At 37.0% G+C, this 24,659-nt stretch overlaps 1 protein-coding gene across 2 annotated transcripts in view; it reads right to left on the bottom strand.

Annotated features, from left to right (window-relative positions):
- BBS9 (Bardet-Biedl syndrome 9) overlaps nucleotides 1-24,659 on the bottom strand; it is a 272,490-nt gene that overhangs the window by 182,816 nt on the left and 65,015 nt on the right. For both annotated transcript variants that reach the window (XM_071561393.1, XM_071561394.1), the window contains exons 17-19: nucleotides 24,115-24,210; nucleotides 19,432-19,604; nucleotides 17,344-17,496 (exon numbers count right to left, since the gene is read on the bottom strand). In XM_071561393.1, the coding sequence (XP_071417494.1) occupies nucleotides 17,344-17,496; nucleotides 19,432-19,604; nucleotides 24,115-24,210 (422 nt within the window). The remainder of the gene's footprint in view (nucleotides 1-17,343; nucleotides 17,497-19,431; nucleotides 19,605-24,114; nucleotides 24,211-24,659) is intronic.

The following is a 24,659-nucleotide window of genomic DNA, read 5'->3' as shown; positions in this document are numbered from 1 at the left end:
CACTTGGCTGGCAGGTATACAGCTGAGCTGAGCCTGCCAGAAGGCAGAGGCCAGCTCCTGACTGCTGTCAGTGCCAATTTAAAATATTAACTTTTACAGCATTAAAGCAATGCTTCTGTAAAACAAGATGCAGTTTGTTCGCATTTTAAGCACTTTGTTTTATATCTTTCCTTGCTTCCAACTTCCAAACAGCCAGGGAAAATAAAAAAATAAGAAAAAAATCCATTAGTGTGAAGGTACTCATTATGTTACAAAAGGAAAGAGAAATACTGTGTTAGACTGTACAACATTTGTGGCAATGACTGGTAATTTAAATTTGGACTGCCTGCAGAGAAGGGTTCCAACTAGAGTGTGGCCACACTGAACTACCACAAAAGAAATGTTACGAGTAAAAGAATACTGTAGGGCAGGACTAAAGTTAGTCATTGCCACAAGTCCCACACTATTTGGAGACAATTTTAAATTTTTCTTCACCATCCTTAAGGTCTGTATTTGCTGAACACTTTTTCTTTAGTCTAAAAGTCTCAAAACTAAAAAGGGCTCTGTAAAATTAAGTATTATTTTCACAGGAATAATGGCCATTCCAACAATCACATTTTCTCATTAGTGAGTGATTCTTAAATGTATTCCCCCTTGTTTTCTTGTAAATAAAATCTTTACAAAGCTGAAGCCAGAAAGATACTAGATGAGCTTTGCACCATTCTTGCTCTCATTAAATTTCTGGTATGGGAAAGGTCAGCAACTAATTCCCTTCAGACTACAGACTGAGACAAATCCAAAAACTTAAACAAAAAGCAGCACTAAACGCCAATAAATGAACCAGATTCATCTTATTGTGTAACAGCTTTCCTAAATACCTCCATGTTCTTATGACTGACCTCCATCCCTACCCAAGGATTTTAGATCTGGTGCACTCCAAACTTGGTTACTATTTAGTGTACTGAAATGGCACTCCCTTCAGGGGGAGGGGAAAAAAAAAAAGGAAAAACTTTATTCTATTCTTGCATAGCATGTAATACACTGGATGCCTTGAGCCTAACTGGAGTCTACAGGTACTCCAAAACTTTAGTTATTTCACGCTGCATCGAACACCTTGATCAGAACCAAACCCAGGAATTTTCAAATTAAACAAAGTTTTTCTTACTGTCATGTGACAGTTTCAGTCACAGTAGAAGAAAATCCATCAGCATCTATCAGGGGCTGTTGCCACTGGCTGCAAGAGCCAGAGGACATGGGAGAACTTGGGAACTGTTGGCTGCCGCAGACTGAAATGTTGGGATAGCCCCCTAAAAGCCTGACCTGATTTCTCTCCAAACAAACATCCCATCTCCTCCAGCATAGCAACATTAGTTTCTCCATAGGCTGCTGCTCTCACTGTGCCCTGGGGACTGTCCCCATGGGACAGGAGCAGGAGGAAGGGACCAGTGCAACAAGCAATACTCTGCACTGCTCCTGGGCAAGTGCCAGGGCAGGGCCACTGGTGGCCAGAAGGGAAGGGGACCCGCTGAAGGGTGGCAGAGCAGACTGGGGGGTGGTGGGTCACCAGTGCCCACAAACACCGGATGGGGATCCCGGCAGACTCACTCTCTCATCCTCCATCTCTCATTTGACCTGTTCATGTTGATTAATGAGCTGAGAAGAAACTCCCTGGGAACAGTTCCCACTTTGAATTTGGCAGTTCAAGGCATTTTGAAACCCAGGACCAGGAGGACCTGGGGATGAGGCTGCAACTCAAACAGTGAAAATTTAAGCTTGCTTAGGGCTCTAAACCCACATTCTGACATGGGAACAATGCTAGAAATGATTCAGAAAAACATATAGCTTGATTCAAACTATATGAATTTTTAAAATAGGTTAAGGAAAACCACATTCCTTTGAGATTTCTTAAGAAATACGTTACACATCCATTTTAATTTTCAGTTTCCTAATATAAATATTTAGCTAAGAAAATAGTGAATATATGTAGCTCTTACACTCATCAACATGTTTTAAGGCTAAATTTGTTCTTTTCAGTTTCTAAAAACTACTATTCGGTTTAGAGTTATAAAAAAACTATACTCCTAGGTGGTGTCTTCACTATCCTTTTATATTGCTGCAGTCCAGCAAAGCTATGCCTATATGAAATAAAAATATCCTTAAGTGGCTTTAGACATGCAGACACATCAGCAACACACACAAATACTTTGGCATCTTTGGGAATTTTCCCTCAAGATTAAACTAGAAAACTGACTCAAACCATATATATTATCCAGAAAGCATTATTTGCACACTGCCCTTATTTACAATAAGGCAATAATACAATCTTTTCTCAATGATGTCAATTAAAGTAAGGCTTCAAAAGGATAAAGACTTTTGCATGTTATGGTGAAACCAAGGCCAAAACCACAAGGCTTGCAAACTTCAAAGCAATTTTGCAGGTAAAAAAAAACACTGAACACTAAAAACTACTGAAGAAACAAAACATTAATAGCTAAAATTATAAAAGGCAGGGGAGGTCAATAGCTTAAGTATGGAAAAGAAGGGATCCTGAATTGTAGTCCCAACTCTTCCATCAGCCTGCAACATACCTCAGATAAAATACCAACCAGTAGCATTTAGAATACCTTTATACTTATTAACACATCTTTAATTACTGTTTTCCTGGTAAATTCTATCAGTGTCTCAGAGTTTCAGAAGAAAAAAAAAACAGCAGAAAGAACTTAACTAAAGTGCAATCTTCTTATACAGTCCCTCTATAATTTGTTTGGTGTTTTATGCATAATGAGCTCCTTATCTAAATTCTTTTTTACAATGAACCCATTCTTGACAGGAAAGCTAAACATATTTACAACATTTGTCTTTTGCTGCACTCTGCTGGAACAATCTATTTTTCCACTGAAAGCAACACTGTTCCTTATACAATGCAAAAGAGAGCGGCAACAATCCAGAAATCTTACTTCTTGTAAAAAAGAAGCACAGAAATTGTCAGACCAGAATTCAGACATTTAAATACATATTTAGCTGGCCTAATAAAGTGGCCTATTTTGAAACACCATCTGAAACCGTCCCAGATAGAACAGGATTAAAGAGGGCTCCCTACTGCTCAGAATAGAACTATAACAAACTAAGTGCCTCAATAAGGCTCAGAAAAGCCACTTGAAACACAGATTGAAAGAGTCTGGACTTGCATGTACCGTTTTACTGACCCTTCACCTGACAAACACACTATTTTGAAAAAGCAACATATGCACAGAAACCTAACCCCCTCCATTTGATCCTCAATCAAAATATGTAAAGAAATTAAGAGACAACATAGGTCATTATAATACGCACAGAAAACAAGCAAGACTTCGAAATGTCTTTAAGAAAACCTCTCCAATTCACTGGACATTTCATGAAATGTTGCAATTTATGATCCCATTTGTTTCAATTAAAAAAAAATGAACAAACTTACCTGGGCTAGAGAATAGAGCCCAGCTTGTGTTAGCAGTCAGAGCTATGTACTCCCAGGATAATTCATTCTGGTTGAGGATCTGCTCCAGAATCACCGAAACATGCTACACAGATTAAACATGACCTCCTACCAGAAAAATACACCTGTGATCAAAACAGTGTTCTGACCTTTTCCTTTCCTTCCCCTCTCCCCACTCCCCAGTCTCCAGAGACTAAACTCCTTCACAGTAGCCATAAACTTAAAAAAAAATATTATGGAGGGGAAGTAAATATCACAGATACAACTGAACAGAAATGTCACAGGCTTGTTCCAGGAGTCTTCTGAGGGCAATGAGGAAAAGGTTTCGCTCTCAGACCTGTCCTGGGAGATGCAAGCAAGATGTTGGCACCAGTCCCAGAACACAAAGCATACTTTTCAGTTTTTACTGATACCTGCTGAAATTGTACCTTGGCATTTTTGCTCGGAAAGAAAATTAAGGAATGACCCTTCTTAATGCTTTGTAATCCACATAAATCTCCAAAACTCCTCTCAGGGAAAGGTTTCCACAGACCTTTTTTTCTTCTGCAAAATAAAACAGGGCCTCTTAGGCAGTTGTTGCCTTTACAGATTAACTTGCTGAGTTAAACCTAGGAACAAATATAGACAATAAGCAACAAGTCACTCAAACCTTGGCATAAATAGTGAAGCAATGATTCCAGAGCTCACAGATGTATAAACACTGACAACAGAAACAAAGCATGAAAAGTTGTTTACAGAGAACTTATCTACTTCAAAGGTGAAGTACTCAGCTAAAACTGGACAAATCAACCACTTTCTCTGTAAGTGCACTGCTGGTTTTGCCCTTACCTGTAACATTTTTTGACAAAAATTTTAATAAAATACTTTTCAGAAATTAAAACTGGTTTTCACAAGAACAAACGTATGCACTAGAGGGCAAACATTTATCTTTTCCATTGATGGGTTTCCCACTGAAGCAAAAACCCACATCAACAAGATAAGGATTTGTATCAGTGTTTTTCTCCACTCGTCTCTTGCCTTAGTTAAAAATAAAGTCAGTGGTGTTACAACAATAAATTTAAATCAGGAGTTATAATTCAAACTGTAACCATGTCAGGCTGCAATTTTTAACCCATCATGTAACAAGCCATCAGGGAAGAATGGGTGAAGGAACCTTTGGGAAACACCAGGCTCCCAAAAGCAAATGGACAGCAATTTCAGAACTAGGTAAGGAGAGCAGTGGGTTAGTATTGGGTGGGAATCAAGTCAGATGGACAAATCTGTTGGTAACAAGCTTCCACTATTGTGCATCTCAGAAAAAAAAATAAAAGGGAAAAAGAAGGAAAATAGTTAGAATTCCATGTTGAGAATTCCCTGCCGTATGCAAAGGTATCCTGTTTAATTTCCCATCTCCAATTATAATCTCTTCACATGGTTTCATACAAAAGAAAAACCAGGAAAAGATAAAATAGAATGCAAAAATACAATTCAACAGAGGCTAATAATAACTAGAGATTCAGTCAACCTGCAAGCTGTTAATAACTTCTGCAGTTTGGAATTTCTGCATACAATTAAAAGACCAAAGAGAAGTGATGCTTAAATTTGTCAGAAAAGACAACTCAAGAGATGTTTTAATGGATCTTATTCCTTGTGATTCTGATCAAACAATACAGCCTTCTCCCAAAAGAAAGGAAAAAGTCTGGAAGATATCTATTAGTAGCCAACAAGTAAGCTGCTTTATATTTGTTTTCCACAATAAAAATATAAAAGAGAATTATTGTATCAGACACTTATAAAAGCTAAAAGGAATAAATGTAAAAGACAGACCATACTGAAAAAAAACAGCCTCTCTGAAAATACTTATTTTAAGACAGACTTTCAATCACCTACTGGAGTGTAACAACTAACACACAATGAAACACTCATTAAGGAGAAATGAAATAATAAGGAAAATGCACTAAGTTTACTCTTTCTCCAGCAAAGCATGGAATTTCTCAAAACTCTGAAATCCCTATCAAGTTAAAACAGAGGCAAGTGCTACTGTTTTCTTTAACTTGACAAATCTATTTAGCTAGCAAATATTTAACCACTAGCTAGAGGTTGCTCTTTAAGTACTAAGTAATGAGATGTAATTAAGGTAGCAAAGGCAAAAGGTTACTAATTTAGGGCATTTCTGTGGGGTGGTGTTTAAATTATAGGTTTTATACAAAACGCATGGGCCAAAGCACAAGAAAAAATCCAATTTTAACGGAATGCAGAACAAATTAACATTTTAACATCATAATACTACTCAATTGTATAATGGGATTTTGCTAAGTGTCACAGAACAGAAAATAAAAGTAACACTCCTAGGTATGCTTGTTAACCTCTTCAAGCTAAATATATTACAAGCCTACTGACAGCAGTAAATAGACCCATTGTAACATGAAAGACTTGGAATTCAAAGGTCTTTAATAGGTGTTGCTTTTTCTAAGTAAACTGGCCTTAAGAGTATAAACAATGAACAAGATAAAAATTATGTTATCCATCCCAAATACTTTCAAATTTCCTAAAGGGAAATGGAAAGACTCCTTTAAAAATACCATTTAAAAAATCCAGTTCCTGTGATATATATAATGTCTTTTTCCCCACTTCTCCTTTCCTTGTTACAGGAATTTAGCCTGGCAAGTACAACCTTCAGCAACCATACATATGGTTTTCTAGGGTGACCAAAAGGCTTTCTGGAAAAACTAAGGATTACAGTTGTTACAGTCCAACCCTGTCACCTCAACGTTTCAGTGTCCTGGTTGTACATCGAACAAGGGATTAAATCAAACAAGCACTTAATTTTAAGACACTTAAATCACCAAGTCTGTGTCCATAACAAATTGCCAATATTAAACCCAGAAACTGGCAGTGAAAAACTTTGCCAAAGAACTCAAGGCAAGCCGAATGGGCAGAACATTCTGTTTAATAAAAGCCTTAAAATAATATCTCCGTAGTTATGATACTCATCATTACTGTCTTCTTCCTTCCTGACTTCTGAACCCTCCAGCTCATTACACCAAATTAACCACCTTTTTTCCTTTTCATCGTGGTTTCAACTATCCACAATGGAATAATTAAAGGCTTCACAATATAGAAATACCTACTCTGTGGAATTTAAGCACAACTGAAACATAAAATAGACTTGTTGAAATGCCAACTGGCAAGAAGAAACAGGAAAGTTCTTTTCCCTTTTGTTTTTGTCAATTTACAGATTTAACCAACAGTTTAGCTCCAATATAAACTGTGCCTTTTATTAAAAAGAACTAAATTGGGAGAATGACCACACAAGTTACATTTTTCCTCCGAGAAGCAGTGGCTGGAGCATCAGCTCTGAGCTGAGTGCAAGAAACACACGTACAAAGAAACCAATTTTTACCTTTTGTTGATAAACCATCTATACCATTTTTCTTTTTTTTCTTCATGAATCCACAGTCTACTACTATACTGCCCCTAGTAAGTAATACCAAGCAGAATCTTAACTGAGCTGATCAGGAGTGTGCAGAGCAGGGGACTGATGATGTGAGGTCTATCCCCACCACTGACATTGGTCTATACAAGTAATTTTGGGCCAGCCATCATCAGTCACTAAATTAAATGTCACACCTGCAAGAGTACCCAAGAACAACAGAACAGTAATTTAGATGCTAATTCTCTATATGTTAATGCAAATAAGTAGTTGTATAGACTGATGTAAAATGTTTTTAGCTTAAATTTGCAGACAAAACAGCTTGGTATTGCTGGGTTTACAGTACAGATACAATAGTAACCAAATCCATTTCAATACCCAACTCGCATCAAGATCTGCAAGTACTAGATGAGTAAATAGTTTAGGTAATTCGGCCATCAAACATTTATTTCCCAGGTATTTTAAAGTTTTATTTTGGGGAGAGGGAGATCCTTTTGTTTTGTTTTAAATCACAGTTTGTCATAAAATGCTATTGAACTACATGAATCGTGTAGCTCTCCCCCTTAATATTTATTTCTGGTATAATGAACACATAAATTGACATGAACCCAAGCATTTCATTGAATCCAAGCATCAAAATCTTGTGAAATATTTTCTCTGCATGAATTTGAAACCAACATACACTTGCCATCCATCCATCCATCCACAATAGAAAACTGTCATCTATTGCACATCAAAGCAATCAGTATTATTTATCGTGAGCTTACAGCAGCAAATGATGCAGTGCAATGTTAATTCAGCTACCTGAAGGCACTGCACCCATGTACACACAGGGGAAACAAGGACAGCAGCCACCCAAAAGCAAAATATTTAAATTACATCACTAGCAACCAAAAATGGTCTTAGCACTGCATGCAGAAAGCAACCAAAATAGATAATAATTTAATATTCTCTGCATTCATCATATCTGGACTACTCAATTAAAATGCGAAATTTCAAACAGATCATGTATACAAACTACCAAAGTAACCACCATAAGTTCTACCAGATATGCTCACTAGTGCTTAGCTATATAGCTTTTATGTCTCACATGCTTTTGGACTGCATAATTACAGGGCTGACATGGAAAACTTTCTAGGGAGCAAAAAATAAGACTGCTTTCCATCCTTTTATGAAGATAGCATCAAATTTTTTTATTCAAGTTTTGATTACACTATTGCATAGCACTTCCTGTCTTGCCTGTGGAGTACATTTCTCCCAGTGAAAGAGCCTGTCAGTGATTTAAGCTTCAGCAAGGGTATCTGGTAATTCAGATTATCAGATATGACATTTCTTTCAAGGAAATAAAAACTCATCAGTCTTCCTTTCTTTGGGGAATTGTAGCCAACCGGTTCCATTTTCACTCATTCAAACGCACACAGGTTCTTTCAGTCCCTATAGAAAGCTCTCATACATGGTCTGGTGAGCTCATATCAGGAGGAGGATATAAGATCAACCCCTACAAAGGAATGTTATGCCTTCCCCTTCAAAAAGGCATTAGCCAATGAAACAAGTGTGCCAGAGAATGTTTAAGTCACAAGTGACATAAACTATTTCCTACCACTGCCTTTATAGATAGACTGGGGGTACAACCTGCCCATACCCCTGAAGAGTGAATCAAAGTTAGGGGAATCCTCCAACAGGTCCCATTGGTGCCACAGGTGGCAACCACACCCCAAGTGGAAGGGAGGAAAAAAATTTTTTAAAAAAAATCACACATCTGGTCCTTTACTGATTTGAATGGAGCAATGGGTGTTCAAAGCTGGCTATTCAGAGGTTCAAGAGGAGAAATTCAGTGGATGGGGCTGTAGAACTCAGCACAGCATAGCTGGAGCCCTTCTCTGTGGAAAATGTGACAGGCCAGACTGAAGGCTGTCCAGCAGAGCCCAGCTGAGGCTCTTTCTGCAACATCTACACACATAAGGGCATTTTACTTCCAACCTCCTTCTCCTGCCATGGCTGCAGAGTTTCCAGCTTCTCCATGTGTCTACCTCCCTCCACAAAAAAACCTTACAGAAGATAAGAACAGTATTACCCATTTCTCCCCCAAACTGACTAACCTTAAGCAAAGACTCTCCCACAGCAGAGCAAGTAATTGCTACCACAGACCAAAATCAGAAGAGCTGTGCCAGCAATCCTAATATATGCTTTTTGGAATACATCTTCTAATAAAAAGGGGCTTTGATGACATTGTAAGTATTCCACTGTTAAAGTTACACAAGTCTTAAGGAAACAGAAACATAACACTATTTGAACACCAGTAAAATAGAGAATTTTAATTATATGTAATAGCCAACAAGCTGCTTTTAGTGGCTATGAAAAAGCTACATTTAGCAGAAACGGCAATAAAACAAGAGTAGTTAAATATAACTCCTCCAAAGAGTTGCATATTTATTCAAGCCAAAAAGAGCTAATTTATACTATGGGTGTAGTTCTCACTGACATTATCTGGGGAAAATGACTATTACAGGAGCGGGTGTGATATATAGCCCTTGAGTCATGCATGATAAACCCTAATGGTTTTGCTTTGAGGTAAAAGTCCTTACTAATCAAGTAATGAATCATTCCCAGAATGTCAAGATCCTGAGGCCATGTGTGTCAGAAGTGCCACTGGAGAGAGAATACTCAATCATTAATGAACACTTCTGAGATTTTTATCAACTGATTAATAAGCAAGGAAAAGAATTAAGGGGCTTGAACAAAGAGTTAATGGACCTTTAACGACATTCCCTGTGTTTTAGTGAACACAACATATTGAGTTTCATACGCCACTGACTACAAACCACCAACGATCAAAGTGCTCCACACATCGCAAGTGTTAAAATAACGCAAGGAACGGTGCCTGTGCTTTCAAAACATTAGGAAATTATGTATACTTGAAAAATGGCAATGCACACACTTAGTGTGTATTACACCTAGCAAGGCAGCAAATTCCAGGTGAGAAATAAAGAGCCTGCCTTCCTAAATTGGTAGATGGAAAAGAGTTACTAAGGAGAGAAATGGGGAGAATATTTTCTTTCTGTAGTATATTAGGTGCCGAACCTGTTGGTATCAACTACCATGGAAGTAAAATTCTCAGTCTTAAATACACAGCACTAAAAAGACACCCAGGCACAACTCTGAAGACTAAAATGCATTATGTGCAGTTACACATACATATGCATGTGCACATCTACACAAACACCTGTATCTAGGGAGGGCAGAGGCATTTGCCTTCAATATACTCATCTTTGTGCTGAAATCATTATGAAAACATCAGAAGAAATAACCCTAAGAGCTCCAAACAACTAAGGATTACTATTCTAGAGTATTTCCAGCTCTCTTGAACAAAGAAAACCTGACCATAGAAAAGTCAGTCCAATCACATGAGTGCAACTCAGTCCCAGAAATAACTGTCTTAAAAATCAAATGGAAGGGTATAATTGGATAGCTGAGGGAATCCCATTCTGAGAGCAGGGAAAAAGAGGAAACAAAGAGGAGAGATTTGAAATGAAGCACAAATGCAGTGGCAAGATCCAAATCTCTTGCTGAACAGAGACAGAACCTTCCAGTTAAGAGTAGCTCTCATTTCTACACTGTTGTGCTCTTCACGCTAACAGGAAAATGCATGTACAGATGCACACTTTAAAATTCCTTCACAGAATTTAATTATAACGTACTGTAAGTATCAAGCACACATACCTTCAGTAATGAGGAAATTCAGTATCAGCAACTGGACAAAGTTGAAAGAGCTGTCGCCAGTTTGAGTTAACTGGACTCTGAGCAGAAGAGACACCAGATACAAGACCAAACTTAGAGCACATGAGATGAACAGAGAGCACCTAAAATACTGCTTGTCATAGCACCCAACAGCACAACAAAAAGCTGAGCTGCAGAGACAGGTGCAGACAATTAGAGAACTGCTCCATATCAGCTGAAAGCCATCAGATCACCAACCACCTCCACCTGGGAGCCATGTAACTGTATTAGTGCAGTGCTATGAAGAAGGTGGCTTAGTATGGGGGTTTTTGTTCAGCTTTGACAGAGTGCAAAGCTTCCAGATGACATCACAAGCACATGTAGCTGATGTTGAACACAGGCAAAGCAGATGCACAACAATATGCCCACGCATGAAGGCAAACCCTTAAACACTGGGCCAGAACCCCACACTTTACAACCAGGATCTCTGCAATAACAGTGACTAAAATCAGCTAATGATCTGTTCCAAAAAGTGATCAGAAGTGTTAGACAAGGAGGACAAAACATGCCAACACTTAGATATTTGTCAACTGTTAATTGAAATATTGGTTTTCATATGAAGTGCCAGAATTTCAAAGAGGAAATCATACGATTCAGATGATACAACTGAGAATCATTATCCAAATCATGTAATGATTTTCCCCCAAAACTAGTTTTGCCTGATAGTGTCAAATACTATAAAATGGACAAGAACCTGAGCATAGTATAATTTTTAATACATAAAATACTGCTTGACAAGGTTTCAACACTCTTGCTTAATCACAAACCACAACAAAAGAGACATAACATGCATGACCAGCAACACTAGGCTAAAAATTCCTCACAAATGTCTTGTTAAGTAAGATGTGCTCAAAGAGGTTCTAACTAAATTCCTTTAAGTTCTGTCCAAAATTTAGATTAATTACACATTCTGCTGAAACCTCAAGAAACATAAATATTTAGTGCACTTCCTATGGTGTCCTAAATTATGTCCAGGGATGAAAAAGATTTGCTTTTTCTCCATACATTTAGTTTTGAAAGTTCAATGTATCATAGCTTTCTCTTGTTGGAGGGGCTCCTCCAAAAAAAAAAAAAACCAAAACCTAAACAAAACCTACCTTTTAGTTAACTCTTTAACATCAGCCAAAAGTTTGTGCTTTAATCATATGTTGCTCTAACTTTTTTCTTTCTTCGAGAAAAAGTTAGCTTTAGATTTGGTTATCTAAAAGTCAGCTTTGAAGGCCAGAATAGATCCTGGCACGTGGTATAGCTATTCAGTCACTCTGAAAATGACATGGGATTGAAGGGTTCCAAAAGGATCAAACCAGTTATCAAAAAAAGTTATCCATAGGGACACTTCAATACCAATCCTGTGCTGCAACGTGAAACTGTGGGCTAGTCCTAAGTTCTTGCTATTGGCATGCATAGCACAACTGCTTAGATTTCATCTCAAACACATGAAATAGTCCATCTTTCTGTAAATCAACCTCTGTCAAAGAAAGAGCTGTGTAACAAAGTTCATAAAGTACTGAAAATATGAGAAGCACCTTTCTTCAAAACTTTCATATGAAACAAAAAGGGAAACTCCTGTGACATTACTAATTAAAAGAACCAATGCATTCATATAGAGACATTTGACTTCCAAATCCTTCACAAAATTCATCTTTTTCTTCAGAAGTATCTACTGACTGCTGAAAGACCCCCAACTAACATCCAGAGCTGCGCATGAAAGGGATAGCTCACATCACAGACCCCAAGCAAAACAGCTACCCTTACCTGCAGATAAAGCTTTCTCAGTCACAGGCAACAAATTCCTACAGTTTACTGCCATGTAAAGAATTAAAATGGATCCTCATGATGAAATTGCCTTCTTTATTCTAAATGAGGAGCCATGGTTTCTCTACCTGGAAGGAATTGTGTTTGTTGACCACTTCTAACAGACTGATGCTGAAATGCTAGACTGACTTTCCAGAAGAGAGAACCAATGAGGAAAGTTCCACTGAAAAAACAAAAAAAATCTCTAAGAATTGTATTATTTCCTACTATCTGTAAAGAACAGCTTAGGAGCACCTCTTGAAATCTGGAAGACTACTTGCTTGAATATTTTTTCCCTTGTTTCAAGAAGAGTTTTAAGAGCAAAAATTCAGAACTCACAAGACACAAGACCAAGAAAAGTCAAGATAAATAGAATCCATATACTAAAGACAGCAAAATTATCTGGACAACCTCTAGTTTACTGAGCAACATCTAGAAAACACATTGAAAGCCACTTTATTGCTGCTTACAGCCAAGTATTTCTGAAAGACAGGTTACTCAATAACAACATAAATAAGATGAACATGACTAAATCAGGAGAAAATAAAGAGATAAACTTTCAGCATCAATTAGTTCTAGAAGTTCTGGTTAAAAAGTGTGTTGGGTCCTCTCACTAATGGAAGATGGTCTCAAACTCATAATGTACCTTAAAGAAAGAAAAACTGAAATGTATCACTGATCAAAAATAAAGACTCACTGTTGTGAAACAGGTACTTCTTAAGCCTAAATGTCTGAGGTTATGCAACTGGGCTGATCATTTTTGTCAGACTTGTTCGGTCAATCCACCTAGTAATTGCCATTTCCACAGAAAATTTTACAGTAACATGAGGAGCTATAAAACGTTCAGTTCCACTATGAGTATTTCTCCTGAGACAGAAGCATCATCCTCCTTGTCTGGGTTGGTGGCTGCTGCCAGTCAGCACTGACTCCCTGCCTTGACCAAGCATAAATAAGAAATTGTCAGAGGGGTGCAGGGCCAAGGGCAAAAGTTAAGATGTCACTATTAGAAAGCACAGGGAGGGGATGAAGAAGTCTCAGAACACGAAGAACCCTGAGATACTGTGCAATAGTGGCATCAAAGAATAGGAAGGGAACTATGGTTAGGACATATGATGAACTGTGGGGACACAGGACGAATCTGTTTGTATTACAATAAAAGGTAGCATAAGTAAGAAAAAGCATGAAGCAATGCAATTGCTTTGTCATTACATTCTTTTTTGTAAACTTGAACTGTTCAATCTTGTCTCAGATACGTGTTTTAAATATTTAAAATTGGTTAAAGAACAGTTACTGCCTTAGGAGAACTCCACCCCACATTTCAAATTCGTCCTTCCTCCTCTCTCCCTAAAAGAATGTAACTGTGGTAGGCTTTTAAATATGTCCACAGGATTAAACACAACCAGACACAGCTAGTATTCCTTACATTCATTAGGATAAAATCCATGTGGGTTGAAATAAGAAATTGAGGCATCTCATTTTTATGACACTTATTAATTCCAGCTTGTACCTGGAAATCCAAGTAATGTTTGCCAGGAGTCAATGCATGAAAATTACGATTTCAGGGCAAGAACCTACAGCTACTGCCAAACTATGATTTTTTTTTTCTAATATGACAGAAAACACATTGTAGACATAAAAGATCATTAAACTACACTTTCAAGCAATAACATGTCTCTAGTAGGGGAGCATTATATAAAGTACATGCTGTTTACAACAGCTACCATAAAATTTGCTGCAGTCTCATTTCATATTTGAAGTCCTTTAAACTTACATGCAATCTCAACTACCATTCAATTATTTTAAGTTTATCAATTAAAAACATTTCTTAGAACAAGTGGTAGCAGCATGTCCAGCTGCACTGCTAAATTTTTTAACCAGAGATCAAGAAACTCACAGGCATACAAATAGCATATATTGCAGATTTATTTTTCCATTATTTTCATAGCACTTTTCTACATATCATTCTTACAGATCACAAGAATAACATTTCCATTTTCTAATATACAAGACTATATATATATGTTAGTATATAACAGCTTTTATTTTCCTTTCAGAATGGAACACCCGAGGTCACTATTTTTCAACTGTTGTTAATACTCACTCCAACCCATTTAGATCTATAACATTACTTAAGAAATACAAATTCCAAAAGAAAATATTAAACAGGACCATAAAACCAAAAGCAAGCTGTTCATCATTGCACATACCAACACCTGCTTATACATTTCCAAATTATTGTCAAGATGAAATGTAAGGCTAAAGTGTCCTTATAATAAACCCATCAGTAATTTTATTGTGGTACTAAATACAGCCTGCCTTGGTGGTAGTGTACAAGGATTAATGCAAAACACTTGTTCATAAATAAAAATGCTTTTTACCAGAGAATCATATGCAGCTTGATTATTTTCTCCTGTTTGCCAACTCTAACTTTGACATGCGTTGTACTTTTTCCTACATATTATACAAACACAACTGTTAGCTGAAGTTGAAAATGTGAAAAATAACATTTACCATCTACTTTTGTTGTAAAATGCAAATCAGCTCAGCAATGTGTAACAATTTGCCAGTGGGAAAAGAAACCACACAGAATAAGCTTAAAGTATGAATTTGTCACACCTACAGGCAATAAAATTAGATGAGTTGAATATTCAGTATTTGATTTGTATTTAAAAGGTTGTTCATACAAAGGTCATACATCTGCTCTATAACTGTTCTGATGGAAGGAAATACAGGAAGCAGTGAAGGGCAACTATATATCCCTGTGGATTTGGAGAGGTTATAATATTATAGTTTCAATTAAAAAATCCTAAGATATAATAGTTATTCTATTAGGAATGTAATTCATACAGTGCCCAAGTCCTGGAGATTTTGTGTTAAAAAGACTAATAAAATCACATACTCAAACTAACTGGAAACTCCTTTTTATTTTAGATGAAAAGGTTTGGAATGCACTATAAAACCAAAACACAGACTTCACTTCTGCCTACAAAACCCAGTGTAAAAAGTAACAAAACTTTGCTTTACACATAACAATTAATTTAGTGAAAAATGAGGGGCTAAAACAAGGCAAGTTTTTCTTTTCTCATTATAAAAATATTTAAGGTAAGGGAGGAGATGAGATTCTCAGACAATTATATGAGAACAAAAATCATATTTATTTGAATGTCAAAAAGGCTACATGCTTAAAAGAATTTTTGGAGTGAGACTTCATCCTGTTCATATTTAACCAGCCTCATTAATCCTTTTCAGAAAACACATTTGCCATATTTTGAATACCTTAGCTATTTGTATTAGACATACTTGTTCAAATAAAGGCAGAATATGATACTGAATTAAAGAAAAAAAGGTCTTTTCTAATATAGCAAATGTATCATTGAACCATTTCATTTCACCCCCACAGCAGAGTCAATATTAAATCCCACCACAGCTCTCACTTTCCAAACAACATATGAAGCAGTGGGGTCTCTGTAGCAATCATTATTTTACTACATTTTGTTTGTACTAACAATAACAACATTTCTTTGTTGGAGGGGAATTCCCACAAAACAAAAGAAATTACAAGGGATATCTACCAAGAAAAATGTAAGCTTGCCTAAAACAAAGCTGTGAAAAAATGTAAGCATTTCTTCTCTGAAACAGAGAAGGAAATCTTTTTCCTCGTTCTCCTTTTCAACTGTACTAATTCCAATTCAAAAAGCTCACAACAGTAATGGCAAGAAAAACACCCATCTAATGCTGGTTTGAAGGACCTCATAAAATAAGCTGCTGGAATACCTATATATTTCAACAACCTGATTTTTGCCATATTCTCAGAATTCATCTTTCAAATCAACTGCATAAGAAAATTGTCAAGCACATCCCAGTTGCTTTTAAGTTTAGAGACAAAAGTTCCACACAGTGAAAACAGACTCAAGAGACTCATTCATGTTAATCTTCCAGGCCTATTCAGTCCTGCCATTTCAAAGTGTTAAAGAACAACCCATCTATGACAATACCTACTACTTCTGAAAGCAACCAGAAAAAACCCACTTTCAAACTTAAACCATCTTACATTAAATCATTCACAGTAAAGACTGAAACAAAGGCAAATCTGACTCATGTCTAAGCATACATGGCTCCAATTTAAAGAAATGTTTTCATAGACTAAACAGTAAGGAGCAATACTTTTTCTTTGTAGTTTTGGGGTTTAGTTGTGATATACAACATTGCATAAAGGTAAGTGTTTTTCCCAGCAATGAATCCAGTTGTGACCCAGCTTCTCAAACAAGGCATGTTAGAATGTAAAATCAGATCCTCCAACAGCAAAGCCAAAACCGCATAAAATAATTTCTTAACAAAGGGGACACATCAAGATACAGTGTTATTCTAAAGCAATGCAGAGCTAAGGCAGGAAAAGGAAGAAAAATTGGTTTATTCTTTGTTCAGTATGGGGATGGTTCAGGGATGATTTTTCTTTAAACACTGTTCTGCAGCTATCACATTCTGAAAGGATTAGAACATAAAATCCCCATAGGAAGGACATGGTCAGTCTCAGACAATTTTGTTGTGAATGTTACACCAGCCAAACCATTCCACCAGTTTACAGTGTACCATAAAATATTTACACAAGCTATGAACTATAAAATATTTTCACATGAACTATAAAATATTTACACTATCAACATCAGTTAGGAAAGAATGATGTGCTGTCAAGCTGGTGTGACCCAGCAGTAAAGATTTTGTGGTCAGAGATTAAATAAAACTATTGCAAATCATCTGGAAAGTTACAGGGACTATTAGGTTAAACAAATTATTGCTTCCTGGTCTCTTGGATGGTAAATGTAACCAGGAAAGCACAGCTTATATGCTTTAAGCTGGGTTTTACCAACAAGATAATGAAAGGTTAGGCTCATAATCAAACTGTACTGACCTCTCTGAATGTCCCTTCCAACAAGGTGTCCAGATGTTGAAGAGGAGCAGGAGTTTTGTCCTTGAAGCGGGTCAGCAGCCGCCGCTCAATAGCTCGGAACTGCACAGCCCTTTCAGACAACAGCTCCCGAAATTTTTCAGCATTCAAACGCAGCTGCAATTTAAGGGTTTTCAAGAATTCACATTAAGGGTCATAGACATTATGTATGCACATTCCAAATGAAATGGCAGAAGGATAGTAAAACTTTTGAGACAGAGCATATTATTCAAATCTGATGCCAATTACACCAGTTTTGCATTTTCCAATAAAATAAAACTGACTAAAGATGAGTCTTTCAGAAAGCTGAGATACCTCTGCCCACCTAACACAATATATGTATGTATGATCAGACTTTGAGAACGAAGATTTGGGAAGGGCTCTCCCCACGTGCCCTTCCAGCCTGTGCAGTGGATTTTTCAGGTCAGGCACAGCGTGCACAGAACTGACCCCACCATTTAAGTCCCAAGGTCCATTTGCCACGGCTGAGCGAGCTTGGACAGTGACAGTGAAGTCCTCGGGACTGTCACAGCACCCGGTACTGACCGTGGCTGACCCTGCTGAGCATCCGAGATGTGACGGGATGGGATGGCAGGGAGGCTTTAACTGCCAGGGGACGGTCCCACTGAGACTCGAACTCAGGTCCTTGGGATTCAGAGTCCGGAGTGCTCTCCATTACACCATGGGACACCGCCCTTGACACAATATAACTATCAGAGGAAACATCAAGACACTCAGCCTTCCTCATGTAAGCAGAAATGCCCCAAAACGAGCAGAAATTTCCTAAATTTAGAAATCAGATTATATTTTAAAATAAGGACACTTATCTTTATGTCAATACATGACTGTGAAGAACAAAAAAAAACCACTGTGCAGCTTTTCTAGAAGTAGTAAAAAAAGGGACATCTCAGGTAACATTCTCCCAAGCCTGCCAAAAAAGAGTGGGTTGAAACTAAAAGGGAAGGGAGGATAAGGACCCCCTTTATAGATCACTTAATTATTGTAAAACTTCAGCAATTTCAGAATAGCCAGCTGTGACATATTGAGATCCTAAATTAGCATTACAGCAATAACACCTGTTTCAAACCTCAGTGTATTTAGGCTTTGTTAGATTCTATCACAAGCTTATGCTTGCAGTCACTGAAAAGAACACAAACATTTTGACTTTGAAATTAGTTGCATAACTATTCATGAGCTTGAGAGACAGACCAGGATCTAGTCTGACTCCTTAAAAAAAACCCAGAAAATTCCAACTACAACTTCCACCTTTTGGTGTGGTGATGGCTCCGTGTCACAGAAAACTTGGCAGCATTAGCAAACATCCAATAGTATTTCTCATTCTTACATACAGATGTTGCTGCTTTTGCCAAATACATGAGTTTAATAGAAGTTTTCAAATAGCTATTCCCTTTTTTACTGGAAAGGTGTGGAGGAAAGAATGCATATATTTTATTTTATTAGCTGTTTCTACAAGCTAGCTGAACTACATGAGATTTTTCATTGTCATCTGCATGGCCAAGCAGGAAAAAGTAATTACATTTCTTTTCTATTTGGTTTGGTAAACTTCCCTTGAGCCTTCACCTACAGGGGCAGTTTTCTTAGACACTGAAGGGACTTTCCATTTAATTACCAGGATGATTCAGCAGGGAAAAAGTACTCATAGTTTTGTTATTACAGAAGAGCAAAACAGCCTAAAAGTAGGGGCAAATTCTGAAAGAATTTCACAATTAACATGATGTTAATGAATGAAGAATCCATGGCTCCTGTACAGGCAGTGAACAGAAGGGCAAATACTGGTTCCTTAATTAGTACCATTTGCAGACTGCAGACAGGCTACATGTGCTCTGCTAATTGCAAGGGCTGTTCCAGAGACATACTCCATACATTAAAAATTAAATATGACATTTTGTCCAGAACTATCTTAGATGTAGTTTTCTATTTCCTGAAAGCCAAATGCCTGTGATAGCTACAGTTATAATGTGATTGATCATTGCACTAAGATACAATTTTAAAGCAGCAGAACATTAACTACTCGCATATTATGTAACCTACCTCAAAATGTTGATCAATTAGTTCAAAATATTCTTGCAGGGGAATTGAACCAGAAAAGGTACAAGCAAAATCTTTGCAGTTCTGCTTCTTGAAATGTTCTTTGAGTCGGCGTGTGAGCTCTTTTGTTATCAGCCAAAGGTCTTCCAGCTGATCACTCTGGATCCTGTATCGTTCTTTGGGTACAAGAACAAACACAAGACTAATAAACACATATTTAAGCCCCAAGCATCCACTACACAACACAGTTTAGATAACACACAAGTTGAACTTGCTAATTCTATCGTACATCTACATAAGATTTTCTTAAGACATGCACAATCACCAGTGTTAAAGAAATATTTGTATTTTATTGATGTCAGTTCTAAATACTATTCCTTTTATCCTATTTTTAACAGCCAATTTTGTAGCACAAGACACTAACTTCAGAGTATGGGTCTGTTCATGAAGGGAAATAAGCTATAGAGAACTACCACAATGAGGAAATGAGAATTGCCCGAAGATATTAAGTCATAGCACAGACCATGTGCAACTCTCTGCCATATCAACCTTAAAGCTTCTCTCAGGGCTGGAGGCAGATTCAGGCTTAGTTCACTTTGGACCATGAATGAAGCACAACACCTTAAGCATCCATGGTGACAAACCATCAACATGTGGTGGTAACAAACCACCTCCAGTCCTCCTCAAATCTTGTTGGAAGCAGTTCTTGAGTTCCTAGATAATACACTCAATACAGTTTTTATTACATCTCCACTTCCTAGGATAACTTCTAGTAGGAAAAGTATTACTCCAACGAGTCATAGGCAACAATATTCAGCTATGACAGCGCTGTGCTTAATTCTAGATATAGCTCATACTAGTAGAAGGTGATCCTTATTGATCACGGCTTTGTAAAAATGGCTTAGTGTAGGAATGAAAGTGTTGATAAAAACTAAAGTGAAACCCCAAATCCTGTTAGCTACTGTTATCTGTCCCAGAAAACTCATTTAACTTATCAGATTTCAGTGAATTTCAAAGTACCAGGCCAGAGGAGTGGGATTTTATTTCTAGTCCACATTTGTATAATCCTATCTTCAGGTTCCAGGAAGTCAGAATTAACTAATTGTTGACAGGAAAACATCACAGAAAATCATAGAGGTCTTTTAATTATTTTTCTTATTTTCTTTCAGACAAAACATTTTTTCATTACACATCTGCCAATATTTTATAAAAAAGGATAGAAATGCAGCTATGAGGATTTGATACAAAATAGTTCTCCTTTTGGCCCATGTTAACAAGGTCCACAGTAAATAAAATTAATCAGAATTCCTGAATGTACTTGAATGCACTTATTTAAAATTTTCTCAACATCAGTAATTCAAGATTGTTTGACATTACCACTGGCATCATTCCCAGGATACGCATTTCATTGAATACAGAATGACAAACTCTGTTTACAGTGTAACAGGAAAGAAGCAAGTTTTATTTAAAAACATGCTTGTTAAAGAAAAGAACACCATCTGCTAAAGATAACTTTCAACCTAATATCCATTTTTTAAACACTCACAATGTAATGGCTGGACCTACTTGGATGCATCATCATACTCTGCCCTAAGTGATTCTTCCTTGAGGGAAATTAGCTCAGATGTTTTCAGGCCAAATCAACGGTCATTCCATTTATAATTGACATATCTAATACATTAATGGTTTAAAATGGACAAAACTAATTTCCTCCAAAATGCATATTTAGTTTCCATATATTGTTTGTTGGTCAATACAATCACAATCTAATTTCACCATGGTCTGAGTAGAGAACATTGCAACCATTTGCTTTACGTGATCTTCCAGCTTTCAAAAAAGACAAATTAGATTTAGAAACAGTAAAAAAATGAGAATCTGCAGTTGTACTAAACACATGCTTTAAACAGAAAGACAGTAAAAAAAAGAACAACTGTGCTTCTGCTCATCTCACGCTTTTATGATGGTTAACCAACTCAAATTAGCTTTTTGTTAAAATAAGTTCTGTTACAGAAGATTACAAAACATTTTCAGGAAATTCTCAATCAGAAAAGCAGGAAACTGAGGAGCACAAATAGGTTACACAGGTTACAAAGTCTTCTGACACTTCAACTAGCACAGCCCACATTAAGCAGGTTATCTGAAGGAGGTCTAGAAGACACAGTTCACCTCCCAGCGAGGAAGCCCCACATCAGCAGGAGGAAACCCAGCCACAGTCAGTACTCAAGCCTGCTTTACACTTTGACTAAAAGACAGGTTTAAAAAATTCCCCTCAAGTAAAACCTTAAAGCCTCAATCTATCTGAGGCAAGCTACTTTTAGATATGCATTTTCTGTCAACATGTACTTCAGGCCAGGTTTCTTTGCAGAATTCTTGTCAGGCCAAAGTAACATATTCGATTACTACACTGTTCAAAATGGATTAACTATACAATTAAAAACAAATGTGAAAACAGATGCCATTCCTGATTGCAGCTTCAGCAGTGAAACCCAGCTGAGCCTGGAGACCCACATTTCTACATGCAGCTCTTCCCATTCAGAACCCAAGGTCCCTTTAATAAGGAATATGGGAAAAGAGGTGAAGATAAACTTCTTTCATGAAAAACCAGAAATAAGGCTTGATCTTAAAAACTTCTTTCACTTTTCTGAAACACTATTACTTCCAGTCAATATTTATCTATACATACAATTTTCTTTTTGAGGAACATTTCCACAGTGAATATGTTGCATAAGCACTTGTACAAAGTGTAAGCTCAGTGTTAATTTACACAGCAGAACAAGGACCTAGCAAATAATACATAATGTCATCTACATTCCACAATCATTTTAGCAGCATGACATTCTACCAAATGAGCCTTTGTATTTTGGATAGTCTTGCTCATAAAACCATTCTGAATTATGTTTGAGCACCAGACTTTTTACAAGTAACTTTTTAGTAAATCAGTTTTACTTAGGTAACATTTTAAACCAGCAAATTCCCCCTAAGAACTTCCTAATCAATCAAATGCATAAAGCCTGCTGAGAACAGGCTGCTAACATAGACAGTGGCATCATACTACTCATTTTTTTTCTAAAGTTAGGATTCCTAGACACAAAAAAATGAGAAGTCACACTAAGAGAAACAGATATTTTGAACCTCCTCTGTACAGCAACTTCACAAGTAAAGCAGTGTGGGAAAGTTTATTGTAAGACTGCAAGCGTCATTCCTAGCCAGTGAATAAACAAACCTGAGAGGAAAAGATTGAGTATTGGGGTGGGTAAGTGTGAGATTAAAAGTTATAGCCTCACTAGAAACTAAAATACATTCATTACATAGACACAAATTTGTTCTTACACAGCATCATATTTAGTAAATATGGAAAACAAAATTCAAATCAAAGACTTAAACTGTAAACCAGAAAAACTTATTTATAATCCTTTTAAGTTCTTCAATTTTAGAAACTGTTGTGTCTAGAAGATTGCATGCCTAGTTCCTTAAAAGTGTTTAAGATCTACTGTTCAAAAAAACCATTAAAAACTAACAATAAACCAGCATGTAAATTATGCACACTAAAAACAATACAAACAGATTTGAACCTTAGAAATGTAGAGCTTGGTACAATCCAAGTTACTCTGCAGATGGTTTCTGTTGTTAACACATTTGATTACATTAGAAAAGGTATTATCTCATAGTTCCCAGCTAAGGCCACCAATATTTATATGGTCCATCATGAATACGGATTTTTGAAAACAGTAAGGCAGATCATCTTTGTATCAAAAGGACTTCACATCCACAAGCTGGATTGTGATTTCTCACTCAGAACAGTTTAGACAAAGCTCTCACACTGTGTTCCAGCTGAACTCTCTGCAGTGTTCAATAGGTGATTCAGCTTTTCAATCTGTTGTCTGCTGTATTAAGGGAAGACTTTGTGCTCTGCTGGCATGGAAAATGCTAAACACAATTGAACTGATTTGATTCCAATGCACATGCCAAGAAATAGTCCAGCAAGTTGAGCGATTGCACAGAGCAAGACCATAAACTCTCCAAAATGAAGAGAGACTCTCCCTTTCAAAGAGCACAAACTCACAGGTGGCTGAAACATGACTCAAGTCACAAACTGCTCCATACAAGGGACACTGGCCCAGGTAACAGCATATCTGCAGGTGTGTGCTGTAAACATAACAGGAAGGATCTTGGATCCATAATCCTGTACTTACAAAGATAATGACAAGAGCCAGGCATTTACTCAGGTATAGAGAAGTAAGCAGGGTCTGATGTCTCATGTAAGTCAAGGATTACTGAAAGTCAGTGGAAAGTCAGACACCTGCTTTTAAATCCCTTTCAAAAATTTCAGTAGGTGACTAATTCCACACCCAAGTGTTGCACTTCCTTTGGGAAAAAGAGGAGGTTTTTTCATTATTATAATGACAGTATTAATTTATGAATAAAAAATTGCTAAAAGTTGTAGAAAATTCAATTTCTTCAAAGAACTGTAATGCACTATATTTTGAGTATGACTTTTTGTTTTGCTAATAAATTTTGTACCTTCCCTAGTAACATAATTATATACTTGAGGGGGATAAGAAATGGTCACTTAACACTTGGAAACTGCTGTGTTTCCTGCCTTCTTTGTATGACCCATGTTCTCAGTTTGTACATATATTAACTGATGAGAATGCCTTTGTTTACATTAATACCAATAGCACTTACGTGATGTTTTTGAGGCAAGAAGAGTGGTTTTTGAACCAGTTAAAAATTGAAATCCAAGAGCATTTGCCTGGTCACCCTCAGACGGATCAACAAAGTCTGAAAAAGAAAGTTAAATAGTTTTCTTTAACTTGACACTGGTATTGAACAAACTTCAATCCACAGCCAGGACTATGTCAACCTCTGCACAAGCAAATGAATGAGACTGTTTCCCTTCTCGGGGTTCAAAAGTAATGAATATCAGCAGTAGTTTGGTACATCCTGCCTTCATTCACAGGTGGAAGCTGAGCCACACACTGCTGTTCTTCCCCTGCCTAAAAACAAAAGGTAGGTCCTCAGAGGTTCAGTCTGTACCACCTAAAATGAATCGTGATTAGTGAAGAGCCCAAAGACTACCTCCTCCTACCATATGTAAGATCATCTTTAATTCAGATATTTATGCAAAAAGTATGCAGAAATTATCATGAAAATGTTTAGGCATGCTCTCTCCTCAGCTTTCATAGGGCAAAACAAACATTTATGTTGCTAAAACCAGTTACTCTGCCAAG

This window comes from Pithys albifrons, chromosome 7 (genome assembly GCF_047495875.1).
Source record: "Pithys albifrons albifrons isolate INPA30051 chromosome 7, PitAlb_v1, whole genome shotgun sequence".
In the NCBI taxonomy this organism is placed as follows: Eukaryota; Metazoa; Chordata; class Aves; order Passeriformes; family Thamnophilidae; genus Pithys; species Pithys albifrons.
This window is presented reverse-complemented; position numbering and strand designations above follow the sequence as displayed.